The 26,149-nt window shown below is 34.5% G+C and overlaps 2 protein-coding genes across 5 annotated transcripts in view; both read left to right on the forward strand.

The window, feature by feature from the left end:
* The window catches only part of Numb (NUMB endocytic adaptor protein), a 59,635-nt gene extending 37,440 nt beyond the window's left edge, over window positions 1-22,195 (forward strand). For 3 of the 4 annotated variants that reach the window (XM_071709985.1, XM_071709984.1, XM_071709982.1), the window contains 9 exons: window positions 13,482-13,646; window positions 14,098-14,169; window positions 14,583-14,801; window positions 15,271-15,457; window positions 15,788-16,045; window positions 16,251-16,271; window positions 16,650-16,829; window positions 16,962-17,452; window positions 17,912-22,195. In XM_071709985.1, coding sequence (XP_071566086.1) covers window positions 13,509-13,646; window positions 14,098-14,169; window positions 14,583-14,801; window positions 15,271-15,457; window positions 15,788-16,045; window positions 16,251-16,271; window positions 16,650-16,829; window positions 16,962-17,452; window positions 17,912-18,205 — 1,860 coding nt within the window. In that variant the 5' untranslated portion in view covers window positions 13,482-13,508 and the 3' untranslated portion in view covers window positions 18,206-22,195. The remainder of the gene's footprint in view (window positions 1-13,481; window positions 13,647-14,097; window positions 14,170-14,582; window positions 14,802-15,270; window positions 15,458-15,787; window positions 16,046-16,250; window positions 16,272-16,649; window positions 16,830-16,961; window positions 17,453-17,911) is intronic. The other variant, XM_071709983.1, reaches the window with a different exon arrangement.
* A 133-nt stretch (window positions 22,196-22,328) lies between these two features.
* Window positions 22,329-24,405, forward strand: LOC139774591 (uncharacterized). The gene is made up of 2 exons (XM_071709988.1): window positions 22,329-23,830; window positions 24,089-24,405. Exons 1-2 carry the CDS (start codon window positions 23,666-23,668, stop codon window positions 24,311-24,313), a joined length of 390 nt encoding a protein of 129 aa, XP_071566089.1. The 5' UTR covers window positions 22,329-23,665; the 3' UTR covers window positions 24,314-24,405.
* Window positions 24,406-26,149: the final 1,744 nt, after the last annotated feature.

Genomic DNA, 26,149 nt, shown 5'->3' on the forward strand with positions numbered 1-26,149 from the left:
AAAAGAATGCGGAAATAGACGAAAAATTTTGATCTTTAATTTGATTCAAGCAGACTGCATTTTAATATGTATATATTAACACATTTTTAATTTACACACATTTCGCTTTATCAAAAGAATTTAATCGCAAAAGGCCTGAAACTTGTAAAAATAATTTTTAATCAGATCTTTTTACTGAAAGTGCTAAAATTTTTGCTCAGTTATAATCAACGTTGTTATCATTATAATAACACGAATTCATGAATGCTAGGATAAATCCTAAATCGCATGTCATGGCGTGACCATCAACGTTTTTCCTCTTAAACGAACGAGCGCACGAAGGGACGGTTTATTCCACGCTTCATAAAATCCGAGATTTGCAACCTTCGGAAATGACGGTTTACCCTTCTTGCGACTTCCATTTTTCACCCTCGGTTACACCCCTCATGCATCCTTATTTCTCATTTTGCCCTCTTTCAATTTTCTACGTATAGTGACTTGTATTTGTTCGCATATTTCTAGATATTAAAAATACTTTATTCTCCTTCGTTCTGAACTCTGGATTCTATTATTGTGTGTGCTTTTATCCTGTTGTGACTAACATTTTTTTTTCCAGAATTTAAAGAAGAAAAATATAACAGACATTTTTAATATCTAAAAATGTACGAACAAATAAGTTACTGTAATTTATCTTCCATGTTCTGTCAATACTGCGATGAAGAATTATGTTATAATCTAATAGAACTTTGATACTTCTTCATCATGAAAAACTTTGTTTACCGGAGATGAAAATATCTCTACAAAAAAATGAACAGATAAATTTAAAATATTTCTTTATCTTGCATAATAGTAAAATTATATTATTTTTTTGTAAATTAATTTTCTAAATGGGGATAATTTTTTTAAAGAAAATTAATTGTAAGTACTACAGATATAACTTGTTCCGTAGGTGTAGAACTATTATAACTCGTTAAAAATGTATGTAGATGAACGAAGGTGGAATAAAATCGATATGTGCAGTTCTCTCGTTCCTAAAATCGCTGACCGTGCACCTCAGGTATTTCTGTGACGAGGAACTTCATTATAACGTGGACGAATGACGTAAATCACATTGGTCACAGTATGACTAATATATTATTTGCATTGCGCTGGACTTTCGGTGTCATCACGAACGTTACGGACGGTTCGTGAGAATTTAATTTCCGTGACAATCGGCACAATCGCGAATATTCCCAAGCGCTTAGAAATATCCTTGCGCGACGTAAATCCTTGATACTCATCGCGCTGAGGCTATCAATGCGCGCCATGCGAATTATGTAAGCCCGTACTGCATTTGTGAATCCCCATTTCGTAGATGGAATGACGCACTTCATGCGTGACGATTTCCAACAGTGAAAATGACGATACAACGAGGTGCGGCTGGCGCTCGCGTTTCAATGACCTTTGCTCGCAAGCACGTGTCCGGGCCGGCGTTTCACCCATTGGATACCGTAAACGCGACATTCAATTTATAGTTGAAAAGATGCGTCTGCATCGTGCTGGATATTACGAACACTGGACATTAATTTTCACAAGCATCGAAATAATTTGTTACAAACATTACGCCAATAACCACCACGCCTTTTCACGAAATAAAATTTTAGAAGCATATTTAATAGGATTTAATAAGTATCTTTTGACATAAGTTTAATAATAAAAAGCAACAATTTTTAATAAATTCTTTTTGGACTCATATTCATCGTATGCAGTCTCTTCATCCCGATTTTCATCTTTTATTATTACTATATATAACTCTCCTTGTCGTTATTATTTTATTGTAGAAAAACATATTTAATTAATATATAAATATAAATATGTAATTTGTCCCTCTTTTTTCTTTTTTCTTAAAACACATATAATTTATAAGCATACCTATATAAGTGTTTTTTAATTCTTAAATGCATTAATATAATAACTATCTAGGAAACATTATTAATTGTAATAGACTTAATAGATTTAATAGACATAATAAATACAAAATATTTTGCTTCATTACACGCATAATGAAACTTGTAAAATGCTTATTAATTAATTCTATGATAATTATATTAAAACCGGTCAAAGGAGTTTATAAAAATTATATCCTACTTTTAAGATGCAAAACTAATGTTTTATTTGTGAAAATAAATGCGTTTTATAAAGTTGAAGAGGCAATATTAAATTCTTTGCTTTGACACAACAGCTTTGAGATATGATACAACGCGTAAAGCGAAAAAATTCTCGTACAGTGTGCACAAAAGAAAGCCGGTAAAAATTTCTTCTGGGTGAAAAGCACCGCGGATTTATTTTATAAAAGCAGGCGGTCGTAGAATGAACAAACAAGCGCTAGATTTTCGAGGTGAACTTGACGAGATGTTCATTTCGTTTGATGAAAAAGTCTTTTGCCTTGCTGTTTCGCTGATACTTAATCCCTAGGAGGCAAGTGGAATAATTTAAAGCTTGGGTAAGTGGTCATAGGAAATGGCTGGATGTTGCGCTCCCGCGAATTTATCGTGCGGTATAATTACATGATGTTCGTTACGCGTTTTAATTAGCGGATTATTAGATTACGTCGAGACTGCGAAAATTTCGTTTCTGCCAAGTAGACCTGCGATATTTGATTTAATATCGCGATGTCGAACGACTCGTTTTCTATTTCCGTTTTTTTCTATACTTATTCAATATTTTGATGTACAAGTAAAAAAGACTCAATGTCCGCGGAATAAATCGATAGCTTGGAACCGGAAGGAGTAATGCCATCGTAGCTTAGCGGCGGTAGAAAAAATACTGTAACGAATTTAGTTACGAAGTCTGTGCGCAAACACGATAATTATGTACATACATACGTACGGATATTATTAATTTTTTTATTATACGCATAATAAAACTTGTAAAACGAACTTTGAAAAGTAAAAAAATTTTTAAACGATAAAAAATGATAGTAAATGTTAAGATAGTAACAGTTCTGGATTGAAGATGCTGTAATAAGCTTTTTTATAGTCTGCAAAATTAATGCAGTGTCATCTGCACTGCAAATCCAAGTATGTTATTTTTACACGCATGACCGTCTAAAAATGACACATTAGACAGAAGAACTTTTTACGTGTTTCTTTATGTATTAAATTATTATTTAACATGTTATTTAATCGTATTAAATTAAATTAAAAGTTAATACGTTCAATCGTGTTAAATGACGTGATTTAAAACGGCAAGGAATGTGTAAGAAGAGCTTCGGCTAAAATAACACACTTGGATTTGGCAGTGTACGAGCTATATATTAAACTACACGAAGTTATCTGACAGTTTAATTACAAAAATACGCAATAATACGTTTAGAAAATTGAAGATTTGAAGAGATGTAAGGCCTGTTCGCTGAACTTCTTGCACAGTTCATCTATTCTCTTTTTCTCTCCAACGTGAAAAGAAAAAGAGGAAAGATGAACCGTGCAAGAAGTTTAGCTAAAACGAACAAGCCTATAAAGCTAGTGCTTGAAGCTAATTTATTTCAAGGAAGAGGACAGTAACACGCAAATTACGGAGATTTCTGGCTAGTCGACTAACCGGCCAGTATAATATATCGTGATTACATTCGAATCGTGTTTTACGCACAGTCAACACACATATAAATCTAATCGCACGCACGAATCCACACTCGCTTGCGTGCACGCCCGCGGTCACGCACACTCGCGACCCAATCGAATCGAGGGGATCGAACTCAAGGATAACTGGTGCCGCACGCAGCGCTCGCTTCGTGACGATAAAGCGAAAGAGATCCAGAAGTTGCTAAGCCGTTCGAAACTACCGATTACTTATGCATGAATGAGCTTTTCCTCTACGATCGGGCGCTACAATATACGGAAGAATTTAATATCTAAAGAGTTTAGGGAAAAAAAATTCAGCACATAATCTTTTCTGTTTTAATACTCAATATATGTAGTTTTTGTCCACTTCTTGGCATATATGTAAGCTGAAGTTAATAAATTAATGTATAATATATGCAGTTTTGCTATTCTGCTTATTGGATACTTAAAAAATATAAATATAAAATTGATTATTTCTGAATTTTCTGTGTAATTTTCGGGTTAAAAAAAAAAGAAAAGAGAAGAGAGAGAAAACTTTATAGTAGACACGGGATCTCAATGTATCTTAAGATATTGTATCATATTTATTAGGTATTTCTTTGATTAACTCTTTGCATTTTTTACTTTTTACCTTTATTTTTTCAGTGTTAACTGCGTTTACTTACTCTCTTTCTCAATTTTTTAATATGTTAATCGATCTGCAGAATATAACACTTAATTATACCTTGATTCAAAGGCAATCGATTGCGCAGGCTAAAAGCCACACGTCGCATTCCTATACTTGGTGTTTCCATGTTGCACGACGACATCGCGCTACGTCGCTTTGCGTGAAAGCCTACTCGTTGCACTTTTCTGCGTACGCGCGTATCCACCTCTGTTACTGTATGCGTAGACACCTGTCGCGGTGAAAGGGCTCAATGCAGATTTATACGAGATGCGTGAACGTGAACTAGGCGTATCCACAGCGTCTAGTATTTCCACGCAGATTATTTCCCCCTGTACTCTTCATCGTACGCTCGACTATTCTTTCGCACTGCTGCATTATCCGAGTGAGTGTCTTTATGGAACATGGACCTCGCACTTTCCATGCGCTATCTTTTCTATAAGCTTCCACTTTCCTGACGTTATTTAACATGAGGTATAGTTCCCTTGTGCGAGTTCTTTGTAGTCCTGACTTCAGCTATTCACCACGTCGAACAATGCGGCTCCCATGATCGGAGTACCTTCGGTCGCGTGTAAACTTCAAATGTTTCTCAGCTAAGTTCCATCTGTGCTGTTTAAGATTTTTCAGACAATCTCACCGGAAATATATATATAACGTACAATTATGTGCATATTTAAATCACATTATCATTTTTATTTCGTAAACAGACTAATTTTAGAATATTTTTCATCTTGTTGAGCACGAATTTATAAATACAATTAATGTCTACAGCAAAATCATAAATGAGATAAAATATTAGATTAAAATTTACGATTCTCAGTTTTCGTATTACATTAAGATGTTTTATAATAGCGTGAAATCCTCTGTTACAGCAATATTTTTAGTGACATTAATAAAAAAGTATTAAATCTTTTACGTAATTTTGTATCCAAATTCTTATTGCTACATAAGAATTTTACAAGAAGAGATAAATTTTTATGTATTAAAATTTGTGAGACGTGTAGCTAAACTTAATTGCATTATTATTAGCATACTGATGAAAACAATATTTTTATGATTCAAGTTTCTGACCTGGAAAATCTGCTGTAGCGTACAAAATAAAAATTGTAAATTATAAACTCATCTTATAGTTATAACTTGCAAAAAGAAAAAATAAAATTGCTACATATGAATTCTGAAGCAATAAAATAAACTGTGTTTAATAAATTATGTAATCTCAAAAAGTAATTTTAATTCTCATATAAATTAGCCTTGAAAAGTTCTATAATTTATTATCAACATTTTTATATTATGTAGTAGGAAAATTACGGTTGAAATTAAATATAAATGTGCAAATTTATACTACATCGACTACGGACTAACGAAAAAATCGTAGATATTTCATAGTTTTCATCTTCAACTTTTGTGGTCATTAAACTTTAATTGACCCAATGTATAATGGGATTGGGTAATTATATCAATCGAATCGACTTTCGGTAACTTTTTCTGGGTCATGATATCTCTCGACGGGTCCGAAGATCTTTGGCTTTGAGACGTTTTTAACCCTGTGATTAAAAACAGATGCCAATAGCTTCAACAAGCTGTGCCAAACATTCGCCGAGGCTCTTTTAGATCGCTGTCATTCACAAAATCGTCCTAGTCGTCGTTTGAAATAAATGTTTAGAATATTAAGATAAGAAAAATAACTTTATGTAAAATATTGAAATCGCAGTCGGTTAAATATATTGAATGTATATGCTTCTTATAATATATACTTCTTTCTTCAATAGAATAAAAATACATTGTAAAATTATAACGGATAAGCAGATTTCACATACATACTCATACTGACATTGAAAAGAACTTGTATGGAAAAAGTGCATGATCATAGCGCACGTGCCATAGTGCACACGTATTCTTTCACATATTACACTCTCGACAGAAACAGGCCACAGTTCTGGTTTCGTTTATCGGTCTCTGCGAAGTATTCTCTGATGATATATTGCAGACGTTGCACATGATAGTCACAAAGTTAATCAAGCAATTCTGTAATGTACATTGGAATATATTATCCTTAAGCAATATGTTTGCGCTATTACTATATAATGATGAAATGAATTAAAAAAAATTTATTTATATAATAGTATTTTAAAAGTTTTCAAAAAAATGTGATGAGTAAAGCTTCAAAACTGTAGGTAGGCTTCTACGGTGTAGAATAGGAAATTACTATGCAAGATTTGTACTTATCTACATATGTTTTACCATGCGCACGCTACTTGCACACATGATATGCTGCAGAGGTGCATTCTTTACCACCATCTTTCCTTTCACGCCTCAAGGTTTCTGGCCGCCGATTATCATACATGAGACACTTTCTGAGAAAATCTTCATCAACTATCCTGCATGCATGCGAAAATAAGGGCCAAAAGTTTCCGGCCCAAGCATATAGAAAAGGTGATAAAATAAAACAACCATTTTAATTTTTTTAAATAATCAGTCTTTATTTCAATATATTTCTTAAAATAATAAATAATTTGTTCTATATCACTAAAAAATATTCTGAATTTTTGTCTTCAAAATGGTTTAAGGATTACGGAAATTATTTCTTAATCTTAATTTTAAAAATTATTTAAAATATTAAAATTTGATTTACGTGGAAAACATTATCGGCGATGAAGAAATGATCTGTTGAACAGGATTAAATCATTTTAAGGTTAAAAAATCAGAATATTTCTGTAGTGGTATAAAAATGTTAATTTGCCGTTTTAAAATATGTATTGAGATGAAGGGTAATTATACTGAAAAAAGTTGTTTTATTTTATCACCATTTTTATATCCTTGGCCGGGAAACTTTTGAACTTTACTATGTATATCTTGCGTGTTTCTACCAAAAAAAAATTATCTTCTAATTTCTCTGTACTCTACAATACAGACGTACTCTACTCTTCTGTATGGACCAAAAAATTTGTGATTTAATCGGCAAGAGAATTTATTCGTAAAAAAATAAATGTAGAAAGTGTGAGATAATAAAACATTTCTTTTTATGAGTACATATCAAAATGAAGGTTCCGTTTTAATATATATATATCCACGTTTTTGTTCTGCAATTTTTAAAAATAGTACGTCAGACAGCTTTCTATTAAAAGCGGTCCGTGTCAGTATGTTACACGATATAATCAATAACGTCGTATAGTTGTAAATTATACCTACGCTTTCCTGTTTTAACTCTCTTTTTCTCTCTTTCCTGTTTTAATAATTTATCCTTGTAGTCATGCCATATATAACATAAATATAAATAATTCTTCTTCCAATTTTTCAGTTATTTTGTTTGTGTTTTATTTTTTGCGTGTAAAATATTAACTTAAATGAATCTCAGTAGCAAAAGATTGATACAGATAAGGCTATGTTTTATCAAAAAGAAAGGTGGATATAATGTTATAGACTTTATGGATCTTTCGAATTGTCATACCATTAGTCATCATTCTTACTTATTCACACGACATTCGAACGAAAAGAAAGCTGCTTGACTCTCACTGAAATATAAGGAAAATATATCATAGAAGCCAAGATGATGATTCACTCTGTTCCTTATATTCTTATTTATGTGTCATGCATTTCCACGAAGAACATTATCTATGCATACATATTATCTGATAATATCAAGGTCATCTGTTAACTCACTGGAATTTTATCAATTAACTTAATTAATTTTATATAATTTATATTTATCAATTGTATATAATTGTGTATAATGTATATAAAATGATTGAAAGAGTAAAATAATAAAATAAATATATTACATAATAGAAGATTAACAGCAAACATATAACGTTCTTATAATATGTATTATGTATTACGTTTTGATATTTGAAAAATGTTATACTTGCAGTAATGTATACTAATAACTTTTGTGCAATGGAAGAAAATAATTAGTCTATTTTTTTTGTAAATTTATTTATGAACCCGGAAAGGAACATTTTATTAAAAAAATAAAAGTTATTTTAATATTCTACTTAATTGTTAAATTAAATTATTTTGGATTGTTTATTATCACATACCTATATTAATTTCGAAATCAGTTATTCTAGTAGCCGAATATATATGCACTAACCACGATATCGATTTTCTCGACATCATTATTTAAACCGATTTCATGTACCAATCAGGAACCTATTGTTTCGATTGTAACGATTACGTGTATCGCATTCGATTATAGCGAATTTACGTATCGATTTTGGAATTGAACATTGTTTCACACAGTCCTAGTTTGCACATGATGATACCTGACCACTATGTTCGCGCGGAATATTTATAATCTCTCCCCAACCGTGTGGGATATATCCACGTGCAGTAAAAAGGAGCACGATCAATAGATTTATAATGTTATCCATGTAAGTACATCACGTAGAAGGCGAATACCTTTACGTGATGCCTTTACTTTTAACATCGCAGCATTAGTGAGCAAATTTATTGAACGGTACACACATTTGCATGCATCGTAATTATGCTTTTGGGTAGAAAATGAATAATTTATTTATAATAACTTTAGCATTATTTAGTAAATAATTTATACCATTTATGTTATTGTGCTATAAATGTACAGTATATTGTTTGTGAGTAACATGATATTGTTCTGTCATAAATAAATTATGATATAGTAATAGGATTCTATAATGTTTAAATTGTAACACGAAAATGATATAAATATCGTGTGTAAATTTAACTTTAAACAAAACTAAGCAGAATAAGAAAATGATTATTATCTATTTGAGGAAAATATACTATTCACTCTCGACAATTCTATATTTATAAATACACATGTCATCGAAAAATATTTTAGATATTCAGCCGACTCTTAAAAAGTTGTAGAAAAAAGCTGCATTAATTCATATCTTTTTCACTCTTGTACTATAGATTTATTCAAATATAAGTTTAAATTTTAAATATATTTTTTATTTTGTTAATAGTACTTACTAATCTATTATCCAGTTTATAATTATTGGGGCATAAATCCCGCAAATTGTTAAATTGCTATGTCGCAATCATCGACGCAACAAATCATGGTAGAAACGCCACGTTCCCTATCATGCCAATTAAAAAGCAGTTTATATATGTGCATTCAAATGCGTCGCCACAGTTAAATTAAATCTCTGCAAAGCGTTACAACGCCGCAGACTAATTTGGTCGATCAAAGCCGTTTAGTACGGCGCTGGACGGTGATATTATTTGATCGACATGATCGTATCTCTCGTCGTCACTCGCTTGATAAAGACGCGATAGACGACTCTCGCATGACAGATGACGTTGGAGCGATGAATAAAACGGCACAGTGTGCGGAGCATGCAACCGTTTTGCTGTAGCGCATCGGTAAGCCTATTACCGTACTAAGTAAACAGTGTCGCTAAACCGATTGCGTTGAGAGCGTTTACTTTCGCACGTTTTAGCCATTAGTCGTTTATCGTGCGCGATATGCGACGGCCGCGTGGTATATCGCTTCGTCGCATGGGGGTTCGAGTATTTTCATTGGACGATATTATTCTAATCGAGTACGGGATCCCAGATGCGATCGCTTCCACGGAGAAGTGTCATCTCGAAAAAAAAAAGAACCTGGGATGCAGCTACTCGTGCGTGATAATGCCGGTCTGCTCCCTCGATGGTTTTTCACGGGAGACACGTGACACGCAATCTAAATCCTATAATACCAATGCTTTTGATAGACTGCGCTTTATCGTACCTTTATTAGTCTCTCTTGATGCGATAGTGCTCTTGATTTAATAACCGTGATGATAGTAGCTTTATTACGAATCATTATTTTGTTAATATTATTATTTAAGTTTTTAACAATTATTCTATGCACACAATTTGCATTAAAATATTGAAACAATGTTACTTTAATGTGGGAGATATATGAAATATTCTGAAATATATATTATACATTATTCTATGATAATTTATATTTATCCAATTTAAAAAGTTTTCATTGTGCATTAAATTTTTGAATAAAGAGAAATTATCTTTATTATAATACCATCAGAAGATATTTTGCATCAAATAAGTTGACATGACTAGATTTTATTCGATAATTTTTGTTTCGTTAAATACAATATTATATATACGAAATTTTACTTTATAAATTCAAAATTTATATAAAGATATTTACAGATTTCTCTTCCTTCTGATCGAATTCGTTCCAATTACTTTGTCTCACATTCAGTCCTTCTCATTTCTGTTTCGATTGATGGAGGCTTACACGATTGCGATATGCAGTCGCCGAGGTGAAAGTGACTTTTACGAGCAAATCATACCCTTTATAGAAGATGTCTTGCGTATGTCTGGCCTCGATCCTAAAATAATAGTTATTACCACGTCTTATTGCATGTTGAATTACCATTGTAATTTCTTTCATCTAAGTGTACTAAATCGGTAATCACCTGCGTTTTTTGTACAATAGGTAAAATGTAACTTTAAACTTCTTCACTTAAAAATCACAATCCAACAATTCACACGTTGTACAAATAAAACATACACTGCTCCCAAACTAGAGATTTATGGAACGAATCCAAAATGTGTTTCCTTTAATAACTGACTTCCCATGTCATATCCAGAAGAAGTTATTTATGGGGATGTGATCGTAGGGGACGTATTTAGATCTTCTCGCCGATATTTATTATCTGGAGCGCCGCGCGTATAAAAGTTAGGTCAACGTACCCTGATATTTTTTAAAGGTGAGATAAGAACAGCGACTTTTCGAATCTGTCATCGAAGTTACACGTAAAACTTCAGAAACTTTCGAAAAATTTATCACTTATATATAACTTGAAATAATAAATTCAATACACGCGAGATCCGCATAATATATTCTATAACGATTCGCTCAATAACGACGTTAAGTTTATTTGCTTAAGCGCTTCTTGATTTTCTGCGAGTGTATTCAGATGGGATCATAACGCGATAGATTCACGGAAATTAATGTGTGTCTATACATATGTGCGCTTGTACATATACGTGAGTTTGTTACTCGTTTAGTATCGCGCTTTCGAATTATCAGCACGGTTCACAAACTAACTCGATAAAGTCCTAATTACGTTCTACCGTAACGAGTAGTACACAACTGCACTGGATGAATATCTGGACATCTATCGCGAACTCAGAACACATGTGCATGTCGTCTGATGTATGATGTCATTCATGGAATCCTATCTGTATGACCAGTTGCGCGAAACAAGTGCGAGTGATACCGCAAATACGCGCGCTTGAGAATTTCGTGTTGACACATTTCCTCTCGGTTTTAAATTCTTCGATAAGTTTGGAGATTTATTGACACTATTGATTCTTATTGACGTACCTACTTTATAAAATAGTGCTCCCAGTATTATATTTACTTAATATTTAAAATGCAAAAGTTTTAGAATTCTAAAAAGAAATAGATATTTAAATCCTGTTCCTATTAATCTAAAGATTTTAATATCTATCTAGTTTGAGAATTTATAACAAGGTTTAATATTAAAATTAAATAATTGTGAGAAATGAAAACCTCCAATTCAGTCGTTGCTAAAGAAAATTTGTTTCAAAGTTTGTAAAAGTATATATTATTAAAGGAAAATGAATAGTATTAATATATTCTGTATGCTGCACTAAATATTGTTACGTGATGCGTCAAAAGCTTCCACAAACAGATAATCAAGCTAATCGTTAATCAATGTCAGTCTACGAACTCTGTAGAACCGAAACTCGCGGAAATGCATGCGTTACACAAGTTAATGCGACAGCTACAATACAGCTACAATTTGCCGAAGTATGTACTCGGTGTGTTTTCGCAGAATAAAACAGCGAAAAAGAGATACCAAATTGTGATAACGTGTCTATCACTTGATAGTTCTTTAAGTTTCTATTAGAAAATTTGGAAGATGAATATTATACTGTATAGTATAGCAATGTAATCTGTATACAAATTTTTAATCGATTATTTAAACCGTATTTTTGACTAATATGCAAATCCAGAAGTCACGATATATCTGCAGGTCAAGTGACATAACATCGATTAATTAACCTTGCAAAGTCAGATAACGAAACGGAGAGGAGGGACAGAGGGAGATGTCGATGACGAAGGGGGGAAAACGTAAAGCATGAGCGAGAAAGGTTTTCTTAACGTGTCTCCGTTCTCAATCCGTCGACTATAGCTGTTAGGGGTGCCGCCAATTCGAAGGGTAGATCCGCGGTCGGTATTAGGGGAGACCCGATATAAAGGAGGGTTCTGATATAAAGGATTCTTTGGGAACGGGTCTCAAGATTCGATCACAGGGCTTTGTCAGAGTTGGCGATTCGGCGCAACGGCTGCCAGACAGTGGCCGCTTTGGACATTTTCTCAAGCTCCGCTCCGTAACGATCCATCAGGAGGATCCTTTGGACGCGTCCTTTGAGAATACGCTCGTGGCTTTGTCTTGACTTATTGTCAGTCAAGCTGACTGATTACGTTGTCGATGTTGAACTTTATCAGATAATAATTGCGACTGACAGAGAGATGTCTTTCCTTATGGACGTTTGTTGCCCCGATCCCATTTTGAGATTTCCCTACTGACTTGACCTCTGTTAATCACCTGCAATTTTGACAATGCACGCGCAAATGATACGCAATCTCACCAACATTATTAACATCTGTGTCTAAATTAATTTCTTTAAATTGCCTCTGAATAATATATTACTTTACTTTCTTTAAAAGCAATTTTTAATAATTATATTTATCACACAAATTTAAACTCATTATGATTTAAACAATTAATATCAAGAGAATTCGAAAAATGTTTCGTCGATCTCTTTGATAAGCAATTATATATATTAATATTTATAAAGTTAAATTATATATTTTTTTTAATTTTCAATATATTTTTTAATATTTGTAATATTTTTTAATATTTTTAATAACGAGTTGTTAGATTCTATAAATGTACATTCTCTACTTGTTATTGTTAGTTTTTCTTGTTTTTTTATTTTTATAATTAATGAGTTATTAAAATTTTATATTGGAACAATAATATTTTTCTTACGTCTCTCTATAATATCTCAAAATTAGATGATTTATGCGATTGAAACTTGCAATTTTTATTTTCCATCTTATTAAAGTTAATGTTAGGCAACCCTACGTTTATCTGTCATGAGCAGTTGACCCTTTATCACACTCGAGGGAGAGTCCTTCGTTAATGCCGCTTGAACTATTGCCCAAATTGTAGGGAATAAATCGTGATTTTTATCGTGATTTACAGAAGCGCGAGAGGTCGCCGGGAAAGAGAATGGATCGGCTTCGACGAAGCTTCCGGGACAGCTTCCGCCGGCGGAAAGACCCTCATGTGCCCGAATCTAGCAAGCCTCACCAGTGGCAAGCGGATGAAAGTGCAGTGCGTTCAGCTACATGCGCTTTTCACGTTAAGGTAAGCAAAAAAATTAATAATGACACTAAGTATATATAAACTGATCATCTCAAACTAAATGTATCAAAATTATTTATAATTTATTTAAATAAAAAATTTACGATAAACTAAGAACTAATTGGAGGGCGTTATTTAGTCAATGTTTTATGGTTGATATTATTTTAATTATTTCATATTATTTCTCACTTTTCACTGCCATAAATCATTGATTAATTCTCAGACTAATAATATCGGAAAATTATTTGTTTGTGTAAAATAATTTACATTACTTGAAATAATCGATTTGTTTTGTTGATTCGATGCTAAGAATGTATAAGTTTAAAGTAATATTTTTATAGTTTATACTAATTTTGTATATTAATGTTATAAATATTAATTCTCTCATGCAAAGACCTCACAAACGTCTATTTTAATTTTTAATAAATGAATAATTTAACTAATCTTTTGATAGTACCTGGGATGTGTGGAGGTCTTCGAATCGAGGGGTATGCAAGTTTGCGAAGAGGCCCTCAAAGTTCTTCGAGTAAGTATTTTATTATATGAAATATTTGTTGAAATTAATGCGACTTCTTTGCGGATTGGTTGAAAGCATTAATTTTTATAATTAACCGTCTATTTCTCGCGCATGGTTATATATTCTATTTATCCAGTTTATTTTTTATGCATATATAAGGATAAATAATTCGAGAAGTAACTGAACTACCTTTTCACGAGGTGTTTTTCATGTCAAATATTCAAGAAGCTCCATAGAAAGTTTTGTAAGTCTTGCGAAAGGCGCACCCTGCGCACCACATTCTCCGAGTCTTTCGCCTCGACTATATTTAGCACGGTTCATATATAGAGTTGACATTGACACCAAAGCGATCTGAAAATAAATCGATGTAAAGGTCAGAGGGCAACTCGGACAGCCGAGTTAATTCGTGACTGAATTTTCAGAATTCAAGACGAAGACCGGTGCGGGCGATACTTCATGTATCCGGCGACGGATTGCGTGTCGTCGAGGACGAAACAAAAGGGTTAATTGTCGATCAGACAATTGAGAAGGTCTCGTTCTGCGCGCCGGACAGAAATCACGAGAAGGGATTCAGTTACATTTGCAGGGACGGCACGACGAGGCGGTGGATGTGCCACGGATTTTTAGCATTAAAAGAATCAGTAAGTCAGATGCCTTTTCATCCTTTTTGAATAGGAAGTTATCCCCGGTATACAAGGGGTGCTTTACTCTGTCGGTAAGGGGTGAGTTTATTGAAGCATTGGAATTGCAAATGTACGCAGCATCTGATGGTACGGCGCGGCGGTGATGACATAAGAACTCAATATTGTAAAAGCTAAATATGAGATGCATATGTATTTTAATTTTAATGCATTTCTAATTACTGACGGATCTATTGAGAATATGAGAATTACTATGATATTCCGTGTAATAAGAAATCTCTGTAAAAATTATAAAGTGTCCTATATGTTGTTATATATAATCTATTGAGATTTGCATATATCTACCTGTTTACAGTGTAACGTGCATATTTTTAGTCTTGTTGCTTAAAAATATAAATAACATATTAGTTTTTAAAAGACTCACATGAGTAATATAAGGGCATGTTCTTAACGGATTGATTTTTTAAAGGGAGAGAGATTGAGTCACGCAGTGGGCTGCGCCTTCGCCGCATGCCTGGAGAGGAAGCAACGACGGGACAAAGAATGCGGAGTTACGATGACTTTCGATTCCAAGACTTCCATCTTCACGAGAAGCGGCAGCTTTAGGCAACCGAATCTCGCGGAGCGGTTACAAGAAGCGCGCGATCGTGCAGCAGGTGGGTTGCGCATATTATTTTTAACAAATATCCATTTTCATTATTATAATATACTATTTATCGACACACGGTTTAATAAATGGAGAATTTATGGAAAGCTAAATATCATTTCTAGAAAGTTTTGTTATAAAATTTGTGAACCTAGAACGTGTGTATATAGTTCAAAGATTAAATTTGTAAATTTGTAAATACATAATTATAACTAAGCATACAAAAATTCAACTAACATTTCGAGTGTTTTGTCTATCTCTATGCAATAGATGAAAATTACTGCTTACTAGCAATATCTAAGTTACTTAGGTTTTACTGTACGAAATATTTATTTTTCAGAAATTCCTCCGGTTAGGCAAGTGTACAATCCCTTTGCGATTGAAAGGCCACATGCTACTTTATCTATGCTGGAGCGGCAAGGTTCCTTCCGTGGTTTCTCGCAGCTAAGTCAAGCATCCCCATTTAAAAGGCAGCTCAGTCTACGAGTCAACGATCTTCCTAGTACCCTCGAACGCACACGTAGTCACAGTCTCGAGCCAACGGATCTGGCGCGAATGCCTTCAGCTCATTCGCACATTGTACCTTCGAAGCCCCCAGGTGAGCGCCCACGGCTCCGAAATATAATTTTTATTTTATTTACAATCTTATTAAATTAAATTAAATTAACTATTTAACTATTAACAAGTGAGAGAATAAAAGTTACAACATATGATACTCACAAGTACATACGCTGTGATTATATGGTATTAGTTGAAATCGATCTGATTATTAAATAACAATATACTTCTTTGTCTCACAACAGAATTCGAAGGATATGACGAAGGTCATTACTCCTTATTCTGTTAATCCTCACTGTTGCTTGCTCTTCGATGTACCCTTAAACAATGCTCGTTTTCCATACACACGGTTCTCCGGATGATTAAGTTAACAGACATAAGCCGGTACCACGACACTGCGAGCGTGTAGCTAGAACCCTCGTAATTTTAATCCGCCCTCGTGTATTTGTTTGTGCTTGAAGAAAATATTCAACTTACACCGTGTATTCATCGTTCTATATACTCTCACTCTATACTATCACCTCGACATCTATTTAGGCGTCCTGGAGCATGCCTCTTGTAGAATGCGTTTTAGCACCTACATGTCGTAAAAAATTTCAGACTTAAATATATTGTTAAACGTGATATCTTCTGTTTCTTCGCAGTGAGTCCAATACCAGAAATATTTCCCGGTGATCATGACAGCGTCTCCGCGATGTGTCAGCAGCTTTCTCAAGGGCTTTCTCTGCTCTCGAGCAGCGACGACTTTGGACCAATACCGTCGTCCCAGCCTGCCACCAGCTCCGTCGTCAAACAGCTTTTCACTAGTGCTAACTCTCCTCCAGGTACTTTTCAACAAAATTGTAGAAGTTACTCATTTTATTCTCTGCAGCATCAATAATAATATCATGATGACGCGTTAAAAAAATTATATACGCGTCATAAATTTCACAAATCAACTTATTATGTTTTTTCAGTAACGAGTAGCAACTCGTCGGACGAGATGAAACTGCAGAACGGTCCCAATATCAGTAACAACGACAACAACGACAAGAACGAAGAGCTCAGTAATCTGAATCATGTCGGGCCCAGTTGGCAAGAGTCCGCATCCCCCGTTCTCGCGTCGAATCGTAGGCTCACACCTCTTCTTAAGGCGAGCAACTTGAGTCCCGTTCTTCCAAGGACGAACGCGCCCACTCCGGTCGTTATGAGCACCCCAGCACCTGTTTCTTCTAGTGTAGGTGCCTTCGGCACACCACCGTCGGCAGCAAGTCCGGCTTTCAGCACGGCTTCTACGTCCTCTTTAGGAAATACGTCGACCGTGAACAGGTCGCCGATCCCAATAAATTCCGTGATAACTTCAAAAACAAGTTCCCCTAGTACCAGCGTAGCGTCCGTTTCCCCGGCGGTACCAATTTCGACTGACGTCGCTCAAGTCTCATCGGCAACGGGAATCCCGACGGCTTTAGTAAGTTAAATCTCACCATAGTACGTAATAAGTAACTTAATTTTAATAAATTTTTTAGTTCTATTAAATTTATATTAACAAAATTAAATAGGAATCAAATGCGCTACTATAATATATCACTTTTTATATTGTGTTTTTCTGAATTATTTGCCAATCAATATTTTGTTTTAAAATTTCTTATTAAAATTATTTAAAATTTGAGCAATCTTTATACAAATCTTTCGAACGAAAAAATCTTGTTGAAATATAATATATTGCTATAATCTTTGAGAACACATTCATGCTTTGGAAATGTTTTTAATTTCTGCGACAAGTATTTAATTCATTCCACTTTCATCTTTTTCACTGCTTCTCATTCTATTTTTCACTGTCGATATAAAAATCAGTTTCTTGCTGCTCATAACATAAATTCCGACGTTAATTCGAGATAATCCTTTCACGAGTTTCTCCATCCAACAGGTGCAACCACTTTCCACGGCAGCTGGTTTGCCAAAACCAGAACAATGGTTGGGTAGCATAACCGGTGCTGTGCCGTCGTCGCAGCAAGTAACCGTTAGTCCTCGGCGAGCGCCTTTTCTTCATACGAGAGCGCATTCGCTCGGCTCGGCTGCGATGAGCCTGACTTCCAGAGGACCTTCTGATCCCTTCGACGTCGAATGGGCGGAAATCGCTTCCAGAAATATGCAGCAGTCGACCACGACGAACCCCTTCATTATGCCGAACGCGACCCAGCCGTTCCAAGTGCAGTTGTAGCGTCAGGAGTTTATCAACAGCGTCGCCAAGTATTTCCACTCGAGCACATAGCGGCTACATAGCGCCCGCCCACGCTCCGACATTGTACACGATCGAAAGTATTACACGTGAGCCGCGTGTCCTCGATCCGATCGCAAACACCGTCGAGTTTCCGGATGGATAGTAATGATATACGACGTACCATCAAAAAGTTCCCGAACTGATGCTGCGAGACGGGAATCGGCGGTAGTAGGGATGCGCCGTTATGTGGAGACCGCGGGTCTCATAAATCAGAATGCTAATGATATGATGCTACAATTATTGAACGTTATATTGCTCACGTTTTTGTTCGGCAATTCAAATGCTTGTCTACTTGAAGGAAATTTGTGCGAAGCTAAAATTTCTGAAAATTACCAAGTGCTTCTACAAGTCTTTGGAGCAAGACATTAGGGAAAATATAGATTTATGATTGACATGAATGTTTTAAATGAATCGAGAACAATGAACATTTGGAATGTTTAATACAAAAACAACTCCTGAAAATGTTCAAGAAATCAAAGTCAAACAATCATTCTTCTGCGATCTTTACGAAAGAATTGATCGATTTAATAATCGACCCCCAATGATTTGATGAAATATTTGGTATTACTTTGGAAGTATTTTATAAAATTTGATCTATGAGCCTTGTTCCAATTTTATACCATCATAATCGCAAATGGCCACCTAGATTGTCGAATAAAATCGCAAGTAGTACTATATTCAGTAATTGCAGCACTATGCCACTTCGCATACTGATTCTTAAGACTTGCGATCTCTATTTTATGACGTCTTTATTCCACCTCTGTACTGTCGCTAATTTCTACTTTGCAGCATCAGTTTGGAGACTTTTTGATCTCTAAGTTTACTACGAGATCCTTCGAGAAGCTGAATCGAAAAAGCGCGATGATTCCTCTTGTCGAATCGGCGCTTAGTAGCAACGACGGTAGCAGCGAACTGAACCAGCACAAAAATATATCAGCGTAAAATATACTTAATAGATAGATAAGTATATACGCGCACAGCCTTAACGACCTCAGTAAAAGTAAAAGTAAAACACGCATATATGCATAAGCAGATGTTCGGGTGACGTGACGGGGGGGGACACAAAGTTTCGCGCACCAATAATAACAGGCTACATCTCGTCAGCCGATTAAGTAGAAGCAATAGATGTCGCGAAATTACGCGTATAAGCGGAGTTCCCGACGGATACGGATAATATCTTACACTTAAATGTCTATCACGCGATATCGTAATTGGATATCCTAATTATCTTGAGTAGAGTTAGGCTCGAACCGAGCGAGTATCGTCGTTCTGCATGAAAAACGAAATTGTACGCACTCAAGATTACGCTGCACCCTTACTGTTATTTTTTTCAAAAAAAAAAAAAGAAAAGAATATATATAGATATATAGGGTAGTTGCCACTTCGTGGTCGTTATCGTGACCTGAATCACGAAGTGAGGTGACCGTACCTTCCACAGGAAGGGGACTTGCATTTCCGGCAAGCTCGTCCGGCTCAGACAAGCATAGACACATAGGATAGACACACGTTCTACCGAAACGTAGACGTGATTACGCAGAAGGGGAGGCTAACATCCGCGGGAGACTGTGATATTGACGTGAAGTGGCCAGTACTTAAGCGAACAGGGTCGATCGGATTACGAAGTTATCGTGAGGAACTTGCTCAAGAGGTCATCGCGCCGCGTGGTAGCACAGAATGAGTGATCGTGAGTTTCGGGTACCACAGACTCTATCGTCTCGTAGCCGGCAAAAAAGATACCCCATAAATTACTTAAGATTAGCTGTTAAAGACTAGCGGAGATATGTCTTACACTATCGTTGTCTATTATACATACGATCGTGTCGCATTTATCATGAGGACCGAGGAACGGGATGACAAGGCGCGTAGAAATTCCCTCGCACGAGGATAACGCTCGCGGAATAATATTTCTCGGAGGGTCTATACGGTGCTTCCGCTCTTGTAATAATAGTTGCGAAAATCGCTTGTCGGGCCGATCCTCAAGTGTGAATGCATATCCACAATCAGATCGCGCTCAGCTATGTTACGATCGTAGCGAGCCAAGGAGTTTCCTCAGTCCCATATAGTAATTGATAGTATCCGGTGAGATATCAGTATTGCGCCTCGCAGCTTTCTGTCTTTCAAGTTAACCGCTGCACTTTCGGTTTTTCGAAACGGATCGAGGGTAAACGTCGAGGAAGGCCAAGGGAGATTTTACAAGAGAGATCACTGAGGCGTGTGTGTATGTGCATTGTATATAGATTAGTTATTTAAAACGTAACGTGACAGTATAAGAGAGTGTGGAGAAATTGCAGAGATTGCGTGTATCATTCATTTTAAGCCGGCGACTCAGCAATGAGGCGAGAGAAATTCTTCCTGAAGTTCAATCGAAGTGAATAATTGAATTATAACTATGATAGTATTTTATAATTTTATAAACGACACATGGGAGGGACGATGATGCTACGATTCTGTATCATATAAGAGATCTGTAGCTTATTTGTAAATTATAAATTATAACATTACAAACTGTAAATTATAAATTATAAGTTATGTAAATTATATGTTTGGTGATGGTCCTGATTCTCGTATTATTTTTAAGAGCAATAATTGATTGTCACACGCGCAGTAATTCTAATAAATTAATACGTAAATACATGTATGTAAATATCTCCGCAATACTACAAATTTATTTAAGCACCGTTTTGGTCGCGCGATTTTGTTAACGTCGTTAAATCAAACGTAATTTATTTAATCGCGCTAAATATCGCGGCATATATCAATATTTTTCCACACAGATAGAGCTAAAGTATTATTGCTTCGATTGTAATAGATTAAATCGGATAATCGATTAAAAGAGATTATCATTGGCAATTGTGAAACGAACAATATCCGCGATAGAAAAGTCGCCATTGCGAGTTGCTCGGCGAAAATGGACTTGGTTTTTCGAGCCACCTTCCGTCCGTCCCGAAAATCAAAAGGTAACAAGGAGGAACAAAGTTAAGCGAAGGAAGTTAAATAACGAATAATTGTAAAGCAGCACAGGGAGCGATCGCTTAGGTACTTATTGTGGTACTTATGAAAATGTCGTTTAATCAATGTACTTAAATATTAACACACGTAGATCGTTGTTAGCGAGATCGTTGCTAATCGACGCACACCGTCGATATCTTCTTCTTTATTCGTCTTTGTAACTTTTATCGTTTTTATTTTCTTCGGACTGACATTTATTCTTCCGTTTCTTCACTTAATTCCCGTGCATTTCCCGCGGAAGTGTGTAAGAAGGAAACGTGTACATAACGCAGCATAATGATTCGTTATAACATTATCATGTTTACGTACTTATTGTTTTCCTTTTACGTTTCTTAGTCGATGTACGCTAACTTACCCTGGTTCATTTGACTAGGATCGAGGAGGAGCGATAGAGCGGCGTCTTGGCTAATCTCCATATGACGTCTGTAATTTATTCGGATGCTAAATCCATTTTTTTTTTAACTTTTTAATCGGTACGATCAGCGGGTGTCGTTCTGTTAGACGTCTTTTTCTTCCCGCTCCCGCGGGGATATCAGCGGGGATTAGCCAAGATGCGTTCCGGTGTCTCGTTTGACTGAAGCAGACGAGTGCATTTAGAGAAGCGGATAACAGTGGCATACACACACATATACATAAACATAAACATATACACGTATTTAGAAAGAGAGACGCCGGGACAGGGATATAGGCGAATAGATGCACCGCGTGCCAAATTCAAAAGTGCAACCGCGTTGCCTGCCAGTTGGATAGGTACATCGCGCACGCTTACGTGGTTGTGTTGTACATAGTATCGCCGGTCGATTCCTGGATCACATGCGACTTAATGCGTGTATATTTCGTAAAGGTATCCTTGTTCATTTTACATTGTATCTGCCACTGTAAAAATACGGTTTATTATATAATATCTGTTGTGATTATGAACATGCCTTTTGTTTCTTTTTTTTCACAAAATGCGCACTTTTCCAACGAGAGATGGCAGCCTCTCTCTCTCTCTTTCTCTCTCTCTCCATTTCCTCAATATACAATATTCATCTTTATATTGATCACACAAAATAGAAAAGAGGTATTTAACTCTTTTCTTTGTAATTATGCGAGTATTAATATTTCTTTAATGTTTCATGTTCGAGATATTTTTATTTCAAGATATTTTCTTGACGCTGTTTACTAAAACATTGAAATTGAAAAATTGTAAAATACACTTCGTTATTCGTAATTGATAATTACTATTATTATTACTAATAGCAGCATTTAACTATAATACAGTAAATTACAAAGAACCAAACCAATAGTCTATATTTTAAGTATAGTTTTTAATAGACAATTATGTAAATCACTGTATAACAGCATTTTCTATGTTCAAAGAATTTTTTTTTATGCTAATATACAAAATAAATTATTCAGATATTAATTAATCGCAGTATGCAATATTTCGCCAAATTCACGGTAATGCAAGGGCACAAGCTGTAACATAAACTGACATTGACATTTGATATTTGTTCAATCAAAATTAATACTTGTTCTTCAAAAAAATAAATAATTGGAATGTAGAAGAGTAACATTATTACGAATAAAACTAACATGTCGAGTCTTGAGGACGCTTTCGCAAAATTTCCACCCAGTATTCCTTCGCGATGTTCTCCAAAATTATCCCGTAATAATTGTGCATGTCCGAAATATATATCTGACATATCATCGCGTCCCTATGGATCTGCCGTACAATTCCAGCTTACACATACTTGTGACAGGTATGTTACTCAAAATGATTCTTATATACATTTTATATTAAGCGAGCAGATTAATAGCAGCATTAAATTTTCAAAAACTTGCTTTATATGATGTTTGAAAGTAGAATAAGATTATGCAGGTAAAATTAAGAAAGATTAAAAAAAATTATAAAGACTTTGATATTTATGTATCTTTTATAGAATCTCTTATTCGCCCCGTTACTTTCCTGCCATTCCACGCTGTCGTTCTCCTGAAAAATCGTTAGGAAAAGTAACTTGTTGTTGTCTCAAATGGTTTGACTATACTGGGAAGCCAGTGTTAAAATGTAAAAATAATTATACGTAGCTTCATCAATTAATAATTATATCAGAGGTGAGAAAATCATTATTACCTAGAAAAGATCGAAAGAAAGCGATATATAAAATGTTTTAATATAATCAGAAACTTAAGAGTATAAAAATAATCCATTATCCATAAAATCCTAAAAAGTTATTATAAAATCATACTTAAGAAAAAGATTATTATGATACACAGCGTATACTACGTGAAGAAATACATCAATTTTCTTAAACAAAAGATTGTTAAGTAATCGATTAAACAGAAATATTAGATATTTAGAAATTATGATGAAATGTAATATCTAAATTTTTCAAGTAAAAAAGAAGAATGTCTTTCTGTACCAGTCACAAAGAGAAAAAACGGCCAAATTCATTGCCTCCACCGTGTTATCACCGCAGACCAATGCCATTTTATTGTCCAAGCAATGGCTGTTTGCCTCCTGAACCGATACTTCCTAGACGTTGTCGTTGCCCACCTTCATATCCACCATTGGTATAAAAACAGTATTAATCTTTCATGCGGTTGTCTCGAATTTAAATATTTATGCAGAGAAATATTGAATAAAAAAAAATTAGTTAATATAAAGCAAAAGAAGTAAAATTGACGCAGATAATTTTCATTTTATAATTATAATGACAATATATTCTTCCAATTTATCTTGCATTTATTTGAAGAAGAATGTATTATATAGATACCTAAAGAGATTATAAAGGTATTTTTGCTTTGCAATATCAGAATCTATTTTTATAGACATGTAGGCCGAGACCAGAGCCCTCGCCACTACCACCTACTATATGCATTGCTGGACCCTGCTCACAACCATCAGCTTCAGAATCATATTGCCGCCCGTCAGCACCAAAAATATTGCCACCATCCTCCTGTGTTCGATTTTGCATTCGATACACGAACGAAGGATCAAGTTACTACCCTTGCTACCGGTCCAATTTACCAAAATGTCCTAGCAATATCTGTTAGGATTATCTAACAGCACTTGATAACACAGAATCGAGAGAGTCAATGTCTTAGTTTAATTACTTTTGAGAATAAAACGATCTGGCATCCATAGATTTATATTGTAGCTTTTTTCGATTATTAAGATAATATTTAGAATTTAGTTTTGGGAATTGCTCGGAGATCAAACATTATTTATGTGTTTTTAGTTTCAACAAAAAGGAAAGATTGTGTTATTTTAGTTTTACTCAACTTTTTATCCTTTAAAATAAAACTGAAAAATAATATAAAATTGAAAAAAACAAGACATATACAATTAATCGAAATTCAAACAATTTAATTAATTCTTGCAATTCTATCGTAATTGCAATTAATTACTATTTAATATTTGTCACAGTGACATTTCGTCGAGCACGTTTGATATAAATCGTTTGACATGAACCGTAGGTGTCGCTCGGTAAATCGCTTGACAAGAAAGTCTATCAAAATTAGTTGGCATCCGGTGCTAATGAGTTTTACAACTAATACTCCAAGTTTCAAGTTTGACACTGTTCTAATTACGCAAACGTTATTTCCTTATATACAAGGATTGGTTAAATATAACTTACAGATTTGCCACACGTTTAATGTATTAATATTGTTTAATTTCACAAATGTTTTTTACAATTTCTCTTACCTGAAAAAGCATATCAAAAATTAATTAAAATCTTTATATTAATTAAAATATATTAAAACGTTTTGCAGAACAGCGCCATTTTAAGCAAACTGGTACAACATTTTATGAATATATCTTTTTATCTCTTTGATACGCGTGTTCACGTTTCAATCCACATTTTTAATTCTTTAATTCTTTTTTTTAGAATAATATAAATAAGCATTAATTTTAGTCTTGAAGAAAGTTATAAAAAGAAAATTAAATTTTCTTGCTATCTGTTGTTATCTCATGTGTAAAAAAATTTACCTTTTTACAAAGTATACATAATTTTGTATACACGCCTGTCTATACAAAAAATATGGCGCCTTCTTTCTCCAAAAGGTAAGTTTTTAAAGATCGTATTCACTTGGCGCAAACTAATTTCATACCTCCTAATATCATTTTTATGTTTTTGAAGTAGAAAATACAAATAAAATACAATTAATAAGGAACGCGTACATTTAGCGCTTATTTTTAACTACATTTGAAAAAAAAAAATTCTTATAGTATAAATTATATTTAACTCAGTTAATGACTCAGATTATTTGAAGCGGTCTCGCGCTGGGTGTATACTTGGTGCGAAACGCTACCATGTCTCTTGATCGATGTAAAATCATTATTTATATTGGATATAAAAATCGAGAAATGATTATATAGATCACATAATTACTTACATTTAAAAGAATTAAATCAATATATTTAGAGATTGCATGTATTTTGAGAAATTCATGCAGTATTTTGATATATTTCTAAGAAATTTTATTATTTAGATTTAAACATAAAATATTCAATAATAAACAATGGAATAAATCATATATCAGCAAGTATTTACATAAACAGAGATATTGCAAATTAGTATAAAAAAAAGATTGATTAAAAAAAAAGGAACCCAATCAATTTAATCAACACAGATTAAGTCGAGAGATCAATAGGAAAGAATCTACTGCGACAAAAAAGGAGCCAGAAAACACAACAATTTGACATAAAAGGTGCGCGATTAAGATACATCACGGGCGAAATCGTGTATGCGAGTTCCCTACACAATTCCAAACGAAAATCCTCTTTCGCCATGTCAGTATCGCGGTGTGACGTCGTGTCGGGACGTAACAGGACTCTATACGCAGGGTGTACGAGGAAACGTCGCTTACGGGCAATTTGTTTGGCCG

The sequence above is a fragment of the Temnothorax nylanderi genome, unplaced genomic scaffold (genome assembly GCF_030848795.1).
Source record: "Temnothorax nylanderi isolate EJ_2023f unplaced genomic scaffold, tnyl_v1.0 TNYL_tig0083_pilon, whole genome shotgun sequence".
Lineage (NCBI taxonomy): Eukaryota > Metazoa > Arthropoda > Insecta > Hymenoptera > Formicidae > Temnothorax > Temnothorax nylanderi.

What these genes read in the sequence shown, in the direction of transcription:
- LOC139774591 (XM_071709988.1), top strand. Translation starts at nt 23,666, where the DNA reads ATGTCTTTCTGTACCAGTCACAAAGAGAAAAAACGGCCAAATTCATTG. An exon ending in CACCTTCATATCCACCATTG is followed by an intron (nt 23,831 to 24,088) that starts GTATAAAAACAG and finishes CTATTTTTATAG; the next exon opens with ACATGTAGGCCGAGACCAGA.